Here is an 18,769-nt window from a genome sequence, read left to right on the forward strand (position 1 = left end):
CACGATCAGAGATTGGTATTTTCTAGTTCTAAACTGTACATGTGGGCCGCGCATGGGGGCTCACACCTGTAATCCCAACACTTTGGGAGGCCAAGATGGGGAGGTCACCTAAGGTTAGGAGTTTGAGACCAGCCTGGCCAACAAGGTGAAACCCCTTCTCTCTAAAAATACAGAAATTAGCTGAGCGTGATGGCCCATGCCTGTAATCACAGCTACGCAGGAGGCTGAGGCACAAGAATTGCTTCAACTCAGGAGGCGGAGGTTGCAGTGAGCCAAGATCACGCCACTGTATTCCAGCCTGGGTGACAGAGCAAGACTTCGTGTCAGAAAAAAAAAAAAAAAAATACTGTGTGTATGAAGAATTCTCTATGCTTGTCTAAGATCCGAAAGACTTTGTCTAAATACAGTTTTCTATGTCTTCATCTCTCTCCTTAGGGATAAACCCAAAGAATTGTGTTAAAATTCCCTCTATTTTATCTTTCCCTGTCTCATGGTAGGTTGTCGTCACCCTCTATGGATCAGAGGGACGGAGTGAGCCCCATCACCTCTGTGACCCCCAGAAGACAGTCTTTGAACGAGGGGGCCTGGATGTCTTCCTTCTCACCACTCGGTCCTCTCTAGGGGACCTGCACAGCCTTCGGCTCTGGCATGACAATTCTGGCATCAGTCCCTCCTGGTGAGTACTTATATCCTGTTGGCTGTTGCTGCTGCTTTGTGGATCCAAGAGAGAAGAAGGAAGATCACCACAATAAATCACAGTAAAGCTTTGAGCCCCAAATAGTAACAAACGACTATTAGATTTCAGTTTTAAAGCTATCTACAAAGAATAAGCCCTGGAAAGAAGTGTGAGAGATTAACAATATGATATTTTTTTATGGTAGAGTAACAGATGCTTTGTTTTCTCTAATTTTATTTTCATTAAATGTCATGATTGTGAACAGCAAATAACACCAATGAAATAATGCCTGAAAGTGCCACAAATTAAAAGTATTTGTAAATATGAAAAAATATCCTTAAAGACTAACTTTAGTAAACAACTATCTACTGACAGTCAAACTTGGAGTCAAACTTAAGAGCTTAAGGACAGGGCGTAGCAGCTCACACCTGTAATCCTAATATTTTGGGAGGCCAAGGCAGGAGGATCACTTGAGGCCAGGAGTTTGAGAACAGCCTTAGCAACATAGGAAGACCCTGCCTCTACAAAAAAAAAAAAAAAAAATTGCCAGGCATGGTGGTGTGCATCTATAATCCCAGCTACTCAGGAGGCTGAAGTAGGAGGATCACTTGAGCCTCGGAGGTTGAAGCTGCAGTGAGTATATCTGCACCACTGCACACCAGCCTGGGCAACAGCAAGACCCTGTCTTGGGGGGAAGGAAAAAAAAAAAAGTCAAGATCTTAAGGAAAGAGAAAGGATAGAATTACTGTATTAGATGTGCCTGAGGAGTTAGAGAAATAACTAGACGATGATAAAGTCCTTGAACCTAACATATGTTAGGTTCGAATGATTCAGCATCTTCCTTCAGCAGCACCCAGAATTAGGAGAGGTGCTACAGAAAGTAGATGATGCAATTAATTAAGAACGAAGATTACTGGTTCCTTGGAGTTAGGAAAAAAGAAAAATGAAGTGGAGTCTTGAGGCTCAGGCACTCAATCTGTTGCTAAATGTTGCCCACCTGCAGAGAGCATGTGGTCTGCCTAAATTTATTACCAAAATACATTTTTCCCCCCAGGCTAGATGTACCAGCCACTGGGTCAGTAGAGCCTAATAACTGTCTTGCTGCTTCCGTTCTGTTCCAGTATGCACAAATCAGCTTGTAAACCATCCTTCCCGTTTTATTTAAAAAGGTGAATAATGTATAGTAAGCACTTGAAAAGATGTTCAACGTGATTAGTCATCAGTAAATGAAAATGATAGAGCACTAGCCACCCATCAGAATGGCTTAAATTAAAAATTCTCACAAAAGACCGGGTGCAGTAGCTCACGCCTGTAATCCCAGCACTTTGGGAGGCCGAGGCGGGCAGATCACTTGAGGTCAGGAGTTCGAGACCAGCCTGACCGACATGGTGAACTCCTGTCTCTACTAAAAATACAAAAATTAGCCGGGTGTGGTGGCAAATGCCTGTAATCCCAACTACTCAGGAGGCTGAGGCAGGAGAATTGTTTGAACCTGGGAGGCGGAGATTGCAGTGAGCCTGGATGGTGCCACCGCACTCCAGCCTGGCAACAGAGTAAGACTGTCTCCAAAAAAAAAAAATTCTCACAAAACCAAGTTCAGGGAAGGATGGGGAACAACTAAAACTCACACACCGCTAGTGAGAGTGTAAAATGGTATGGCCACTTCAGAGAACAGCTTGCCAGTTTCTTGTGAAGTTAAACATACACTGACCATGTGACCCAGAAATCGCACGTATAGGTATTTACCCAGGATCAACAAAAACATGTGTCCACTGCAAGACCTGTACACATATGTTCATAGCAGCTTTATTAATAGCCCAAAACTGAAGACATCACAAATGTCTATCTAACGAATAAACAAATGTTAGTATATTCATTCAATGCAATACTACTCAACGAAAAGGAAACTATTGTTACATATAACTACATGGATGAATTTTTTAAAATTATGCTTAGTGAAAGAAGCTGTACACAAAGAATGTATAGGCCAGACACCGTGGCTCACGCCTCTCATCTCAGCACTTTGGGAGGCCAAGGTAGTTAGATCACTTGAGGTCAGGAGTTTGAGACCAGCCTGGGCAACATGGTGAAATTCCATCTCTACAAAAAAAATACAAATATTAGCTGGGAGTGGTGGTTCATGCCTATACTCCCAGCTACTTGGGGGGCTGAGGCGGGAGAATGACTTGAGCCCAAGAGGTGGAGGTTGCAGTGAGCCAAGATCGCACCACTACACTCCAGCCTGGGCAACAGAGGGAGACCCTGTTTCAAAAGAAAAAAAATACGTATGTATATATAGCGTATGATTCCACACATGTGAAATTCCGTAAAAGGCTAACTATTCTATAAAGATGGAGGACAGCAGATCATTGTTCTCCTAGGGCCAGGAGTGAGGGGCCGGAGGTGACTGGAAGGAGGGATAGGGAGCTTTTGGGGGTGACATTTTGATGGTGCTGGTGTATAAGCATTTGTCAAAATGCATTGAACGGGCCGGGCGCGGTGGCTCATGCCTGTAATCCCAGCACTTTGGGAGGCCAGGGCGGGCGGATCACAAGGTCAGGAGATCGAAACTATCCTGGCTACAACATGGTGAAACCCCGTCTCTACTAAAAATACAAAAATTAGCCGGGCGTGGTGGCTCGTGCCTGTAGTCCCAGCTACTTGGGAGGCTGATGAAGGAGAATCACTTGAAGCCGGGAGGCAGAGGTTGCAGTGAGTCAAGATCATGCCACTATACTCCAGCCTGTGTGACAGAGTGAGACTCCATCTCAAAAAAAAAATGCATTGAACTGTGCATTTTAGGGGCACGTGTCATCAGGACCTCCTGAGGCTGTCACAGGTACACATCCTTAACCTAGGCAAAGTAAACTTTCTAGATTGACTGGGACCTGTCTCAGATATTCAGGGTTCACATTTTGGTAACTACGAAGGGATTCTAAGTTGGAGGTGCCCTAACCTTTGACAGATCTATCGGTGCTTGGTGCCAGCTCGAGCTACCTTTATGGCTCAAACCAATAGGACAATTTGCTGAGGCCTGGAAGCACCCCCTCCAGAGAATCTCTGATCGCCCAAAATTTGGTCGAGATCTAAAGTTTATTTTGCTGTACAACTCCTTTTTCTGGAGTTCTGCTTGCTTCCAACAAGGAAAGCAAGTTTTCCTGCCTTCATGACGATAGAAGGCAGGTAACTCCTTTCTAGAGTCTGAGCTCACTTCTAACAGGGAAGGTGAATTTGAGTTTTTTCCTGCTTCTAGGGTAGTAGAGAGCAGTATTCAGCATGAGACCTATCCCTAGGTACGTAGCTGAATTGGGATTTTGCCTTGGCTAAAGTTAAGATTAACAACCAGCTGGTCTTAATTTCTCCTGACCATTAGAGCACTCGGTGATCATAGTTTTGGGTTTTGTTGTTGTTGTTTGTTCCAGTCTTTGTCCTGTCAGATTTGACCAACTCTACCTTACTTGGTCAAATCCAAATGAGAATTCCAAATTATGGGTATTAAATTGGTTAAAGTTCGTCACAGCTGCAAAAGAGGGAAAAAATGTATTGAACTGTACATTTTAAATGGGTACATTTTATCAGGTATAAATTATATATGTGATAAAGTTGATTTAAAAAAAAAAAAGTGGCCAGGCACGATGACACATGCCTATAATCCCAGCACTTTGGGAGATGGAGGCAGGCGGATCATGAGATCAGGAGTTCAAGACTAGCCTGGCCAACACAGTGGAACCCCAGCTCTACTAAAGATAAAAATTAGCCAGGCGTGGTGTCACATGCCTGTAATCCCTGCTACTTGGTGGCTGAGGCACAAGAATTGCTTGAACCCAGGAGGTGAAGGTTGCAGTGAGCCAAGACCACACCATTGCACTCCAGCACTCCAGCTTGGGCAACAGGACAAGACTCCATCTCAAAAAAAAAAAAAAGTATGCGGGCCAGGCATGGTGGCACACGCCTGTAATCCCAGCGCTTTGGGAGGCTGAGGAGGGCAGATGGCTTGAGCCCAAGAGTTCAAGACCAGCCTGGGCAACATGGCAAAACCCCATTTCTACAAAAAATATATATACACACACACACACATATACACATATATATACATGTATATATGTCTATATATGTATATATGTATATATATGTGTATATGTGTGTGTATACATGTATATGTATATGTGTATATATGTACATATGTGTATATATGTATATGTATGTGTGTATATGTATATATGTGTGTATATGTGTGTACATATATGTGTATATATATGTGTGTGTAAATATATAGCACCAGGCATTATTGGGGGAACCAGCCCCCAATATTTCAATGTAGGTTCTTTCTATTTTCCCTAAGTGTTGGCCAGTCTGAGAAATAAAGAGAAAGAGTACAAAGAGAGAAATTTTACAGCTGGGCCTCTGGGGGTGTCATCACATATTGGTGGGACCATGATGGTGACCCCAAGCCACAGAACCATCAGGTTTTTATTAGGGATTTTTAAAGGGGAGGGGGTGTACAAACAGGGAGTAAGTCACAAAGATCACATGCTTCAAAGGGCAATAAAGGTCACAAGGCAAGGCAAAATTAGAATTACTGATGAGGGCCTATGTCCCGTTGTATATGCATTGTCTTGATAAACATCTTAACAAGAAACAGTTTGAGAGCAGACAACCAGTCTGACTAGAATTTACCAGGCTGGAATTTCCCCATCCTAGTAAGTCTGAGGGTACTGCAGGAGGCAGGGCGTATTTCAGTCCTTATCTCAATTGCATAAGACACTACCAGAGCAGTCATCTATAGACCTACCCCCAGGAATGCATTCCTTCCCCAAGGTCTCAATTATTAATATTCCTTGCTGGTAAAAGAATTCCATGATATTTCTCCTACTTACACATCCGTTTATAGGCTCTCTGCAAGAAGAAAAATATGGCTATATTCTGTCCAACCCCGTAGGCAGTCAGGCCTTATGGTTATCTTTCCTTGTTCCCTGAAAATCACTGTTATTCTGTTCTTTTTCAGGGTGCACTGATTTCATATTGTTCAAACACACACATTTTACAATTTTACAGTTAACACAATCATCACAGGGTCCTGAGGTGTGACATACATCCTCAGTTTACGAAGATGATTCGATTAAGAGATTAAAGACAGGCATAAGAAATTAGAATATTGATTGGGGAAGTGATAAATGTCCATGAAATCTTCACAATTTATGTTCAGAGATTGCAGTAAAGACAGGTATAAAAAATTATAGAAGTATTAATTTTGGGAACTGATAAATATCCATGAAATCTTCACAATTTATGTTCTTCTGCCTCAGCTCCAGCCAGTCCCTATGTTTGGGGTCCCTGACTTCCCACAACAGTCCATGGTGGTACATGCCTGTAGTCTGAGATACCCGGGAGGCTGAGGTGGGACAATCATTGAGCCCAGTGGTGGAGGCTGCAGTGTGATGCATTTGCGATTACTGCACTGCACTCTAGCCTGGGCAACAGAGTGATACTGTCTCAAAAATATAAAATAGACTGGTTGTGGTGGCTCACGCCTGTAATCCCAACACTTTGGGAGGCCAAGGAAGGTGAATCACAAGGTTAGGAGATCAAGACCATCCTGGCCGACATGGTGAAACCCCATCTCTACTAAAGATTTAAAAAATTAGCTGGGTGTGGTGGCACGTGCCTGTAATCCCAGCTACTCGGGTGGCTGAGGCATGAGAATTGCCTGAACCCGGGAGGCAGAGGTTGCAGTGAGCCAAGATCACACCATTGCTCTCCAGCACTCCAGCCTGGGTGACAGGGTGAGACTCGGTCTCAAAAAAATATATATATATATATTTTTTAATTTATATATGTATATATTTTTTTATATATATATATTTATATGTACACATACACATAGGCCAGTCATGGTGGCACATGCCTGCAATCCCAGCACTTTGGGAGGCTGAGGAGGGCAGATTGCTTGAGCCCGAGAGTTCAAGACCAGCCTGGGCAACATGGCAAAACCCCATTTATGCAAAAAATACAGAAATATATATAGCTAGGCATGGTGGCACACACCTTTAGTCTGAGATACCCGGGAGGCTGAGGTGGGACAATCATTGAGCCTGGTGGTAGAGGCTGCAGTGTGACACATTCATGCTACTACACTCCAGTGTGTACAACAGAGTGAGACTCTGTCTCAAAAAAATAAAATAGGCTGGGAGCAGTGGCTCATGCCGGTAATCACAGCACTTTGGGAGGCCGAGGCAGGTGGATCGCAAGGTCAGGAGATCACGACTATCCTGGCTAACATGGTGAAACCCCGTCTCTATTAAAAATACAAAAATTAGCTGGGTGTGGTGGCACATGTCTGTAGTCTCAAGTACTCAGAAGGCTGAGGCAGGAGGATGACTTGAACCCAGGAGGCGAAGGTTACAGTGAGCCGAGATCGCGCCACCGCACTCTAGCCTGGGGACAGAGCGAGACTCCGTCTCAAAAAAAATGAAATAATAAAAAAAGTATGTGTATAGGAAAAGGTCTAGAGTATATATAATAAGTTAATTTTTTTTGAGACAAAGTCTTGCTCTGTTGCCCAAGTTGGAGTGCAGTGGCGCGATCTCTGCTCACTACAAGCTCCACCTCCCAGGTTCATGCCATTCTCCTGCCTCAGCCTCCCAAGTAGCTGGGACTACAGGTGCCCGCCACCATGCCCAGCTAATTTTTTGTATTTTTAGTAGAGACGGGGTTTCACCGTGTTAGCCAGGATGGTCTCGATCTTCTGACCTCGTGATCTGCCTGCCTTGGCCTCCCAAAGTGCTGGGATTACAGGCGTGAGCCACCACACCCGGCCAATAAATTATTATAGTTATCTCCAGGTAGCAGGATTATAAATCTTTTAAATGTTCTTCAGCGTACTTTTAGGTATTTTGAAAAAATTGAATGATGGATGTTATTTTATAATCATAGCAAAATAATTTTACAATTTAACTCTTTTAGAGGAAGCACCCAAAGAAATTTACATCAATGTAATATTTTCTACTTTTCTCACATTTTTTTACCACTGGTTTATATCAATCCTAATTCTATATGTAGTCTTTGATTATAATTCTATTATTTTTTAGCTCACAGTGATTTCATGCTCCTCAAGGATAAAGATACTACTGTCTTATTCTATTCTCAGCAGCTAGAACAGTGCCAAGATTATAGAGGAACTGGATAAATACTTGTTAAAATTAAGTTATAATTAATATTGTAACAATAAGTATTCGTTACAATTAAATTCTCAGGATTATGTGTCACCTCCAGAGCTTCCTATCAGGTATTACGGCTCTTTTTTTGTTGTTTTGTTTGAGACAGAGTCTGGTGCTGTCACCCAGGCTGGGGTGCAGTGGTGCAATCTCAGTTCGCTGCAACTGTGCCTCCCAAGTTAAAGTGATTCTCGTGCCTCAGACTCCCGAGTACTTGAGACTACAGGCATGCGCCACTACACCCAGCTAATTTTTGTGTTTTTAGTAGAGATAGGGTTTCACTGTGTTGGCCAGGCTGGTCTCAAACTCCTGGCCTCAAGCAGTGCACCCACCTCAGTCTCCCAGAGTGTTGGGATTACGGGTGTGAGTCATTGCGCCCTGCCCTTAAAGCTCTTTTGAAGGCGTTCTCTAGTCACCATTTGATTTTCTTTTCATTTCTGTTTTATTCATTGTTGTTTGAGGTCCTACCCTGTTGCCCAGACCGGAGTGCAGTAACATGATTATGGCTCACCACAGCTTTGACCTCCTGGGTTCAAATGATCCTCCCACCTCAGCCTCCCAAGGAGCTGGGACCTCAGGTACACGTCACCACACCCGGCTAATTTTTCTTATTTATTTATTTATTTTTTATAGAGATGGGGTCTCCCTGTGTTGCCCAGGCCAGTCTCAATCTCATGGGCTCTAGCAATCCTCCTACTTTGGCCTCCCGAAGTGCTGGGATTGCAGGTGTGAACCACCGCACCTGGCCTGTTTTTATGTTATTAATTGCAAACAGTGTATGTGCTTTAATGCAGAAAACTTGGAAAGCACAGAAAAGCAAAAGAATCACCTCCCATAAAAAAGACTGCCAGTCCTTTTTTTCTTTTTGTAGCAAATGACAATTTTTTCCATAATATTTCTGCTAATCATAGTGAATGCCTCAACTAGACTTTCCTAACACTCACTTTGGATTCTCTACTTTTTCTTCTATTTGAAAGAATATAAGAGTAAAAGTTACACTGGACACACAAAAAGCCTGGGAATAGTTTCTCACCAACCAGAAAATAAGTATTTTCTTCTTTATTTTGTTTTATTCTGCTTTTATTATACCTTGCTTTTATTTTCTTATTTTCCGAGACAGGGTCTGGCTCTGTCACCCAGGCTGGAGTGCAGTGGCATGATCACAGCTCACTGCAACCTCTGTCTCCCGGGCTCAAGTGATCCTCCCACCTTAGCCTCCTGAGTAGCTGGGACCACAGGCATGCACCACCATCCCTGGCTAATTTTTGTGTTTTTTTTAAATAGAAATGGGGTTTCACCACATTGCCCAGGCTAGTCTCAAATTCCTGAGCACGAGCAATCCACCCGTCTCAGCTCCCAAAGTGCTGGGATTACAGGCATGAGTCAGCACCCCTGGCCCATACTTTGCTTTTAAGTGAAAGCTTTATATGTATAAAATGCACTCCCTGGTTGAATCAAATGCAACTTAGTCACCTGTTGTTTTATAAACTGCTTCAGTGAGACAGTCCCCAGAATTACTTTAGGTTTAAAGGAGTCTATATTCCCAACACAGAAAATAACTTTCAACTAAAATTAAGATTTTGACAAGAGAAATTTAAGTGGTTTCATGACACGAAACACAGACCCTTGGGGAAAATAGCCTCATTCCAGTAAAGGAGGAGGTTTGCTGACTAGTTGTGAGGTGAAATCAAATAGGTTGTACAATCAGGTGCCCCAGAGGACAAGTGTGTAAACAGCTGAAGGCAGTGGAGAAGTTAGTGATAAAACACTGTGGTTGGGAAAAGGATGAACTCTCAGGGCCTGTGGCTCTGTGAAGTGGAGATGAGGCTAAGGAGAGCGAAAAGTCATTAATGTAAACGTTAAAGACTACACCCCATTTATACCCCGATGATGAAAGAGAGGCAGATGGGATATTTGAAAAGGTGGCAAGCCACTGTCACATATGGGACAGAGAAAGGTTATAAAAAGTATATATACATACTGAGCTATTCATACGTGAGAAAGGTTTGCAGTCTGGTGTCTAGTACGTGAACTCCCTTAGAAGTTGGGAAGGGAAAGATCTACTCTCATTTCTTTGTTTTTATTTTTTGAGACAGAGTCTCAAGTCTGTCACCCAAGCTACAATGCTGTGGTGCAATTTCAGTTCACTGCAGCCTTGACCTCCCGGGCTCAAACAATCCTTCCACCACAGCCTCCCAGGTAGCTTAGGACTACAGGCATACACCACCACGCCCAGCTAATTTTTATATATTTTTGTAAAGATGGGATTTTGTCATGTCACCCAAGCTGTGCTCAAACACCTGAGCTCAAGCAATCCGCCTGCGTCAGCCTCCCAAAGTGCTGGGATTACAGGCGCGCACCACCATGTCCAACTTTCCTTTCTTTAGTTCTTGCCTTGCAATGAAACAGTTCATTTACTTGGACAGTTTACTAATGGTCCGAGGTTACGTCTTACTACAAACAACTGGTTCGAGCCCACCTGCCTAACGTGATTATCTTCATTTTACTACAGGTATGTCAGCCAGGTAATTGTCTGTGACATGGCAGTGAAGAGGAAGTGGCATTTCCTGTGCAATTGCTGGCTGGCTGTGGACCTCGGAGACTGTGAGCTTGACCGCGTCTTCATCCCAGTTTCAAAGAGACAGCTCTTTTCCTTTAGGTACTGTTGGAAAATTACTATTAACAGTGAACATTGATGTTCACTATTAATTGAATTGTTCACTGTTGAATTGTTTTTAATGCAAATTAACATTTTATTAATATATTATTTCAAACATACATAAGCTTTACTGTTGTGGTTGTAAATGGTGTAAGCATTACCTTAAAAATCAGAAGGAAGACAAAAAGACATTTGCAGTATAAAAATTATAAATAGTGCCCTTATTTTCTGAAACTGTTAACCTAGAGAATCATTTATAAATAATTTACTAAGATATCAAGGAATAAAACAATCACTCAGATCAATAGAATATAAAAAGGATACCACTACTTCTATTTATGAGAACAAAATATAAAAATAAAGGAAAGTATGAGAGGGCTGTAGCCTTCAACTGATTTTCAAAGACACTAGTAAACTGGCCGGGCACCGTGGCTCACGCCTGCAATCCCTGCACTTTGGGAGGCCTAGGCAGGCAGATCACTTGAGGTCAGGAGTTCAAGACCAGCCTAGCCAATATGGCAAAACCCTGACTCTACTAAAAATACAACAATTAGCCAGGTGTGGTAGTGCACGCCTGTGATCCCAGCTACTCAGGAGGCTGAGGCAGGAGAAGTGCTTGAACCTGGGAGGTGGAGGTTGCAGTGAGCTGAGATTGCCACTGTACTCCAGCCTGGGTGATGGAGTGAAACTCCGTCTCAAAAAATACAAAGATGCTAGTAAACCAAAATAATTAAAGCAATGTGGTACTGGTGAATTCAGACCAGGAGAACAGTATAATGTGCGTATCGACTTCTGTATCTTTCTAGGTATCCATGTATCTTTCTATGTCTCCTGAATGCTAAAGATGAGAATATGCCTAGGAGAATATACCTCTGCTATGTGACATCCTTCTTATCTTCAGCTTTCCGGTTCAATATTAGGGCTCTCGGCTTTTTCCTCATGGGAACAAGATGATTGCAAGAGGCCCAAACGTCATGTCCTGGCCGGACATGGTGGCTCACGCCTGTAATCCCAGCACTTTTGAGAGGCCAAGGTGGGCAAATCACTTGAGGCCAGGAGTTTGAGACCAGCCTGGCCAACATAGCAAAACCCCATCTCTACCGAAAGTATGAAAATTAGCCAGACATGGTAGCATGAGACTGTAGTCCCAGCTTCTTGGGAGGCTGAGTCAGAAGAGTGGCTTGAACCCGAGAAGCGGAAGTTGCAGTGAGCCAAGATAGAGCCACTGCGCTCCAGCCTCAGCGACAGAGAGAGACCCTGTCTCAAAACAACAACAAAACCAACCAACCAAACACCATGTCCTTACATTAAAATGCCTAAAGGCAAAAACATGGAGCTGTTTCTTCTGAGACCGGACTCCTATCCCGATCTTGTGTGATTGAGTAGTTAGGATGTCCAGAACAGCAAGAAATGTCTATTTCTTTATTAAGATCTGCTCCAATAACACTTGCTGCGTAACAAATTGCTCCCAAAACTGAGTGGATTAAAACAACCACTTTACTTTTCTCCTGGTTTTGTGGGTCAGAAATTCAGTAAGGCCATGGCTGGGGAGTTTTCCCTCCGGCTCTTTCATCCTGGCTGGGTCTGTACTCACCTGTAAGTTCCTGATAGATTTCCAAAAATTATTCGCTCACAAGGTCAGCAGGGGGCGCTGGCTGTCAACTGAGAGCTTATCTGTGGCTGTCAACAAAGCACCTACGCGTGGCTCCAGCCTCAGGAGAGTGGCCTTTTTCATAGGGTGGCTGTCTCCCTCCAGAATGGGCAGTTCAACAGAACTAAGTAGGGGCTTCAGCCTTTTATGTCCTCACTTTGAAAATCAGATTCAAGGGGGAGGGCCGGGTATGGTGACTCACTCCAGTAATCCCAACACTTTGCGAGGCTGAGGTGGGCAGATCACCTGAGGTCAGAAGTTTGAGCTCAGCCTGGCCAACATGGTGAAACCCCTTATCCACCAAAAATACAAAAATTAGCCGTGCACAGTGGTGCATGCCTGTAGTCCCAGCTACTGGGGAGACTGAGGCAGGAAAATCACTTGAACCCGGGAGGTCGAGGCTGCAATAAGCTGAGATCGTGCCACTGCACTCCAGCCTGTGCAAAGGAGCAAAGATTCCATCTCAAAACAAATAAGTCTTGAAACCAAAAATCAGGGACTCTCAGCAAGCAAGAAGTGGGAAAAAAATAAAATAAAAACAAAAAAACAATGAGTTCCTGTCTCCAAAACAAACAAGAAATACACATTTTAAATTGTGTGTTACTTTTGTATAGGAATAAACTGGCAGAAATTGTCTCTCCTTTATGAAAACTTAAGGAGTGGTGAATACTATTTCCCCTCCCTAGACCCGATGCAGTCCTAGGTTTGCTTTGTTTTGTTTTGATTTTTGAGATAGGGTCTCACTATGTTGCCCAAGCTGGTCCCAAACACCTAGGCTCAATCAGTCCTCCCACCTCAGCTTCCTGAGTAGCTAGGATTACAGGCATACACCATTGCATCCAAAGTTCTAGTATTTTTAAAACATACATAGGTATATTTATTCAAACATTTTTGTTGAAATGTGATTTTTTATTTGTTTAATCTCTGTGTTTCCAATAGAGGAATGACTGTGAGTTTAATTCTCCTTCAGTTACATAAGTTTTTACCATACAGACATATTTTATATGTCTATTGGATATTTATTAGGAGCATTTAAGTGCATGTTATTTCTTCTGGAGACACTGGGGGTTTTATTATATAGATCTCCCTTTGATCCTGTTGACACTTTGTATCTTAAATTCCATTTTATATTAACTAAAGAAAGTTGACATACTGATATTATTTCTATTGTTTGTTCTTATCTTTTTACTTTCAGCCTTTTTTATGGTTTTGCTTAGAGTTATGTCTTGCAAGCAACATATAACTGGATATTTAAAAAACCAGATCTAATAATGTCTATCTTTTGATACATGACTTTACTATGTTTACATTAATTATGATTACCGATCCATTTGGACTTACTTTACCATATTATTTTGCATTATTTGTTATAATCCATTCTCTATCTACTTTCCACATTGTCAAATTGACAGGTTTTGTGGTTTTTTTAAGGTTCTCTGCCTCTTGGTTGGTTGGTTGGTTGTTTTTTGAGATGCGGTCTTGCTCTATCACCCAAGCTGGAGTGCTGTGGCATGATCACAGCTCACTGCAGTCTCAACCTTGCTGGCCTCAGGTGATCCTCCCACCTGAGCTCCCTGAGTAGCTGGGACTACAGGTGTGTGCCACCACGCCTGGCTAATTTTAAAACTATTTTTTGTAGAAACAGGGTCTCACCATGTTGCCCAGGCTAGTCTTAAATTCCTGGGCTCAAGTAATCTGCATGTCTTGGTCTCCCAAAGTGCTAGGATTACAGGTGTGAGCCACCATGCCTGGCCACTTCTTGTATTTTTTAATCTTTGCTGGTTTAGAAACTATACATTGTATTTTTTTCCTCTTTCTCCTCTTCTTTTTCCACTTCCTGCTTCTGTTCCTCTTTTTCCTCTTCTAATTCTTTTTATTGGTTACTTTTAATTTTTAACACGCTTTTTCTCTATATCAATTTTCTAAGAATGTTTCTTCTGCCGGAACATGACAAAGAATTAGCAATGCTTTAACCATTCTTGAGTAACCTCTCTCCCAATTCCCATGTTTTGAATTACTCTCTAGTGGTTTGGTTTTACCATTATGTTTTTAGATGCACAAAAAAGGCTTTCCTTTCATAATTCACAGTTAAATATATTAATAATGTAATTTTTCTGTTTATTTTAGTTTTCTGTATTCTTTGCTTTTTGTTTGTTTGTTTGTTTGGTTGGTTGGTTGGTTGGTTGGTTGGTTGGTTGGTTGGTTTTTGAGACGGAGTTTCGCTCTTGTTGCCCAGCCTGGAGTACGATGGCCCTATCTCAGCTCTCTCAGCTCACCACAACCTCTGCCTCCCAGGTTCAAGTGATTCTCCTGCCTCAGCCCCCTAAGCAGCTGGGATTACAGACATGCGCCACCACGCCCAGATAATTTTGTATTTTTAGTAGAGACGGGGTTTCTCCATGTTGGTCAGGCTGGTCTTAAACTCCTGACCTCAGGTGATCCGCCCACCTTGGCCTCCCAAAGTGCTGGGATTACAGGTGAGGGCCACCGTGCCCAGCTTAGTTTTCTGTATTCTTTTTGTGGCTTTTTTTTTGTTTTGAGACGGGAGTCTTGCTCTGTCACCCAGGCTGGAGTGCAGTGGCGCAGTCTCGGCTTACTACAACCTCCGCCTCCCAGGTTCAAGCAATTCTCCTTTCTCAGCCTCCCAAGTAGCTGGGATAACAGGCATATGCTGCCACGCCTGGCTAATTTTTTGTATTTTAGTCGAGATGGGGTTTCACTCTGTTGCCCAGGCTAGTCTCAAACTCCTGCTCTCAGGCAGTCTGCACGCCTCACCCTCCCAAAGTGCTAAGATTACAGGCATGACCCACCATGCCCGGCTTTTTTTTTTTTTTTTTTTGAGATGGAGTCTCGCTGTGTCACCCAGGCTGGAGTGCAGTGATGTGATCTCATCTCACTGCAACCTCCGCCTCCTGGATTCAAGCGATTCTCCTGCCTCAGGCTCCTGAGTAGCTGGATTACAGGCACCCTCCACCACGCCTGGCTAGTTTTTGTATTTTTAGTACAGATGGGGTTTCACCATGTTGGCCAGGCTCGTCTCGAACTCCTGACCTCAGGGTGATCTGCTCACCTCGGCCTCCCAAAGTGCTGGGATTACAGGTGTGAGCTACCGCGTCCAGCCAGTTTTCTGTATTTCTTATCGTTACTCTGGGCTTTTTTCTTGTTGAAGTAGCTCTTTTAATAGTTCTAATGAGAAGTGTGTGTCCATCTTTACTCTTGACTCATAGTTAGCTATTTAACTGGATAGAAATTTTTTGTTATTTTTCCCTTAACACGTTGAAGATTTTAATACATTGTCTTCTGCCTGTGGAGCAGTTCCTAAGCAGAAACACTGTGACAGCTATATGGCTGGCTGGTAACACTTCATTTGACTTGCAAGAAAACAAGTGAGCACAGGCGAATTTATCTTCTTAATAGACTGACCCTTTAATAAAATGTCCTTTACCTCTAGTAATAATTCTTGTCTTGAAGTATATTTTGTCTTATATTATTAGTATAGCCACTCCAGCCCTTTTTTGATTGCTGTTTACATGGAATACCTTTTTCCATCTTTTTAGTCCAGTGGCGTGATCTTGGCTCACTGCAACCTCCCGGGTTCAAGCAATTCTCCTGCCTTAGCCTCCCGAGTAGCTAGGACTACAGGCACTTGCCACCATGCCTGGCTAATTTTTGTGTTTTTATTAGAGATGGGGTTTTGTCATGTTTGCCGGGCTGGTCTCGAACTCCTGCCCTCAAATGATCCTCCCACCTTGGCCTCCCAAAGTGCTGGGATTACAAGCATGAGCTACCACTACCTGCCCATCCTTTTAATTTCAGTTCATTTGTGTCTTCATATCTAAATTATGTCTCTTGTTGACAGAATATAGCTGGATTAGGCATTTTTTGGTCCATTCTGCCAATCTCTATCTTTTAATTTGTGAGTTTAACCTATTTACGTTTGATATAATTACTAATAAGGTGAGGTTTGTGTCTGCCATGTTGCTATTTGTTTTCTGTCTGTACCGTATCTTTTTTGTTCCTCTGTTTCTTTATCACTGCCTTTTTTTTTAATCTCCATCACAAATGGGGTTCAACAGTTACCCACACCTACTGGCATAGAATCTCCCAGTGGACATCACTGCCTTCTCTGTGTTAAATGGATATTTTCCAGTCTACCCTGTTCTTTTGTCATATCTTTTACTATATCTTTTTAAATTATTTTCTTTATGCCTCCCCTGGGGAATGTAATTAAAATTCTAATTTATGACAACCTAGCTGGATTACTATCAACTTAATTTCAATAGTATACAAAAATTTCACTCTTATAGCTCAGTTCCCTTCCTGCTCCTTTGTGCTACTGTTGTCATACAAATTACATCTTCATGTATTGTGTGTCCATAACATAGATTTATAATCACTGCTGCATGTAGTTATTTTTTAAGGCAGAAATGTTGCAAGCTATATATTTATTTATGTTTATGTTTACACTATTTTTACAATTTTTAAAGTTATGGAAAAAACCATAACATTTACCATCTTAACATTTTTAAGTGTTTAGTTCAGTAGTAGTGTATGTATTCACATTGCTGTGCAACAGAGCTCCAGAACTTTTTCACCTTGCAAAACTGAAACTCTACACCCAGTGAACAACTTCCTGTTTCCTCCGCCTTCCAACCCTTGGCAACTATTCTATTTCTGTACACTTCATTGCTTCACATTCCTCATGTAAGCAGAACCATACAGTATTTGTCTTTCTGTGACTACCTTATTTCATTTATCATAATGTCCTCAAGTTTCATTCCTGTTGTAGTATGTGCAAGAATTTCCTTCCTTTTTGGGCTGGGTGCAGTGGCTCACACCCATCATCTTAGCACTTTGGGAGGCCAGGGCAGGTGGATCACCAGAGGTCAGGAGTTCGAGACCAGCTTGGCCAACATGGTGAAACTCCATCTCTACTAAAAATACAAAAATTAGCCAGGCATGGTTGTGGGTGCCTGTAATCCCAGCTACTTGGGTGGCTGACACAGGAGAATTGCTTGAACTTGGGAGGTGAAGGTTGCAGTGAGCCAAGATCGCGCCATTGCACTCCAGCCTAGGCGACAAGAGTGAAACTCCGTCTCAAAAAAAAAAAAAAAAAAAAAAAAAAAAAAATTCTTCCTTTTTAAAGCTAAGTGAGGGCCAGGTGCAGTGGCTCACACCTGGAATCCCAGCACTTTGGGAGGTTGAGACAGGTGGATCACTCGAGCTCAGGAGTTCAGGACCAGCCTGGGCAACATGGCAAAACCCCATCTCTACAAAAAATACAAAAATTAGCCAGGTGTTGTATTTAGTACATTCTCATGCTGCTATGGAGAGACATGCCTAAGACTCGGTAATTTGTAAAGGAAAGATGTTTAATTCACTCACAGTTCAGCATGGCTTGGGAGGCCTCAGGAAACTTACAATCATGGCAGAAGGGGAAGTAAACACATCCTTCTTCACATGGTAGCAGCAAGGAGAATGAGTGCCCAGTGAAGTGGGGAGCACCTTATAAAACCATCAGGTCTTGTGAGAACTCGCTCACTATCACAAGAACAGGATGGGGGAAACCAACCCCATGATTCAGTTATCTCCACCTGGTTCCCCCCATGACAGAGGAGAGGATTTTGGAAACTACAATTCAAGATTAAATTTGGGTGGGGATACAGCTAAACCCTATTAGATGTGGTGGTGTGTATCTGTGGTCCCAGCTACTTGGGAGGCTGAGGTGGGAGGATCACTTGAGTCAGGGGGATGGAGGTTGCAGTGAGCTAAGATCTCACCACTGCACTCCACTCCAACCTGGTGACCCAGCAAGACCCTGTCTCAAAAACAAACAAAAAACTAAACTAAATGATACTCCATTGTGTGTGTGTGTTTACATACACCACTTTTTTTGTTCTTTTTTAGATGGAGTCTCTCTTTGTAGCCCAGGCTAGAGTGCAATGGTGCGATCTCGGCTCACTGCAACCTCTGCCTCCTGGGTCCCATTACATTAATTTCTTTTGGGCTGGATTATTTTCCCTCTCCCTCCCACTCCTCTCCCTACCACTGCACCTCCACACACACACATACCATCCCTCCCACCCCTTCCACCACAAACACCATCCCTGAGTGGTTTTGCTACTGTTTTCATTCCACCCCTTCACATCTCTAGTCTAGAACTGGGCCTTATTATATGGAACTTTGGAGCTCCTATTTTTCAGTGAAATTAATGAAACTAGGAGTATTGCAGATCTTGTCATGAGTCTTGGATCTCGACTCAGTTGCCGGTCATGAAGCTGTCCTTTTTTTCCTCACCTCCTTAATATAAATGTGTTGCCCTACAGAGGTGGTTTTGTTCTGACGTATCCTTTCATGAGCTCCAGCCTCAACCCTAGCTTCTAGCAGTGAAGTTGGTTTTGTCCCGCCCTTTCCTGTACCCAGTGAAACATTTTGAGTTCAGTTACCCTACAAAAGTCAAGCTCCCACTTTTGTACTGGCTTCTTCCAGATCAGGAGCTCGGTAATCCTGTGGCTTCTACCTCACTCTCACCACCTTGTTCTCTCATTCTGCTTCTCTTCCTCAGAAAG

The 18,769-nt window shown here is 42.9% G+C and overlaps 1 protein-coding gene across 1 annotated transcript in view; it reads left to right on the top strand.

Moving 5' to 3' along the window:
- The window catches only part of PKD1L3 (polycystin 1 like 3, transient receptor potential channel interacting), an 85,450-nt gene that overhangs the window by 33,745 nt on the left and 32,936 nt on the right, over positions 1 to 18,769 (top strand). Inside the window, exons 15-16 of the mRNA XM_007993760.3 lie at positions 498 to 676; positions 10,403 to 10,549. Of these exons, the coding sequence (XP_007991951.3) occupies positions 498 to 676; positions 10,403 to 10,549 (326 nt within the window). The remainder of the gene's footprint in view (positions 1 to 497; positions 677 to 10,402; positions 10,550 to 18,769) is intronic.

Source organism: Chlorocebus sabaeus, chromosome 5 (genome assembly GCF_047675955.1).
Source record: "Chlorocebus sabaeus isolate Y175 chromosome 5, mChlSab1.0.hap1, whole genome shotgun sequence".
In the NCBI taxonomy this organism is placed as follows: Eukaryota; Metazoa; Chordata; class Mammalia; order Primates; family Cercopithecidae; genus Chlorocebus; species Chlorocebus sabaeus.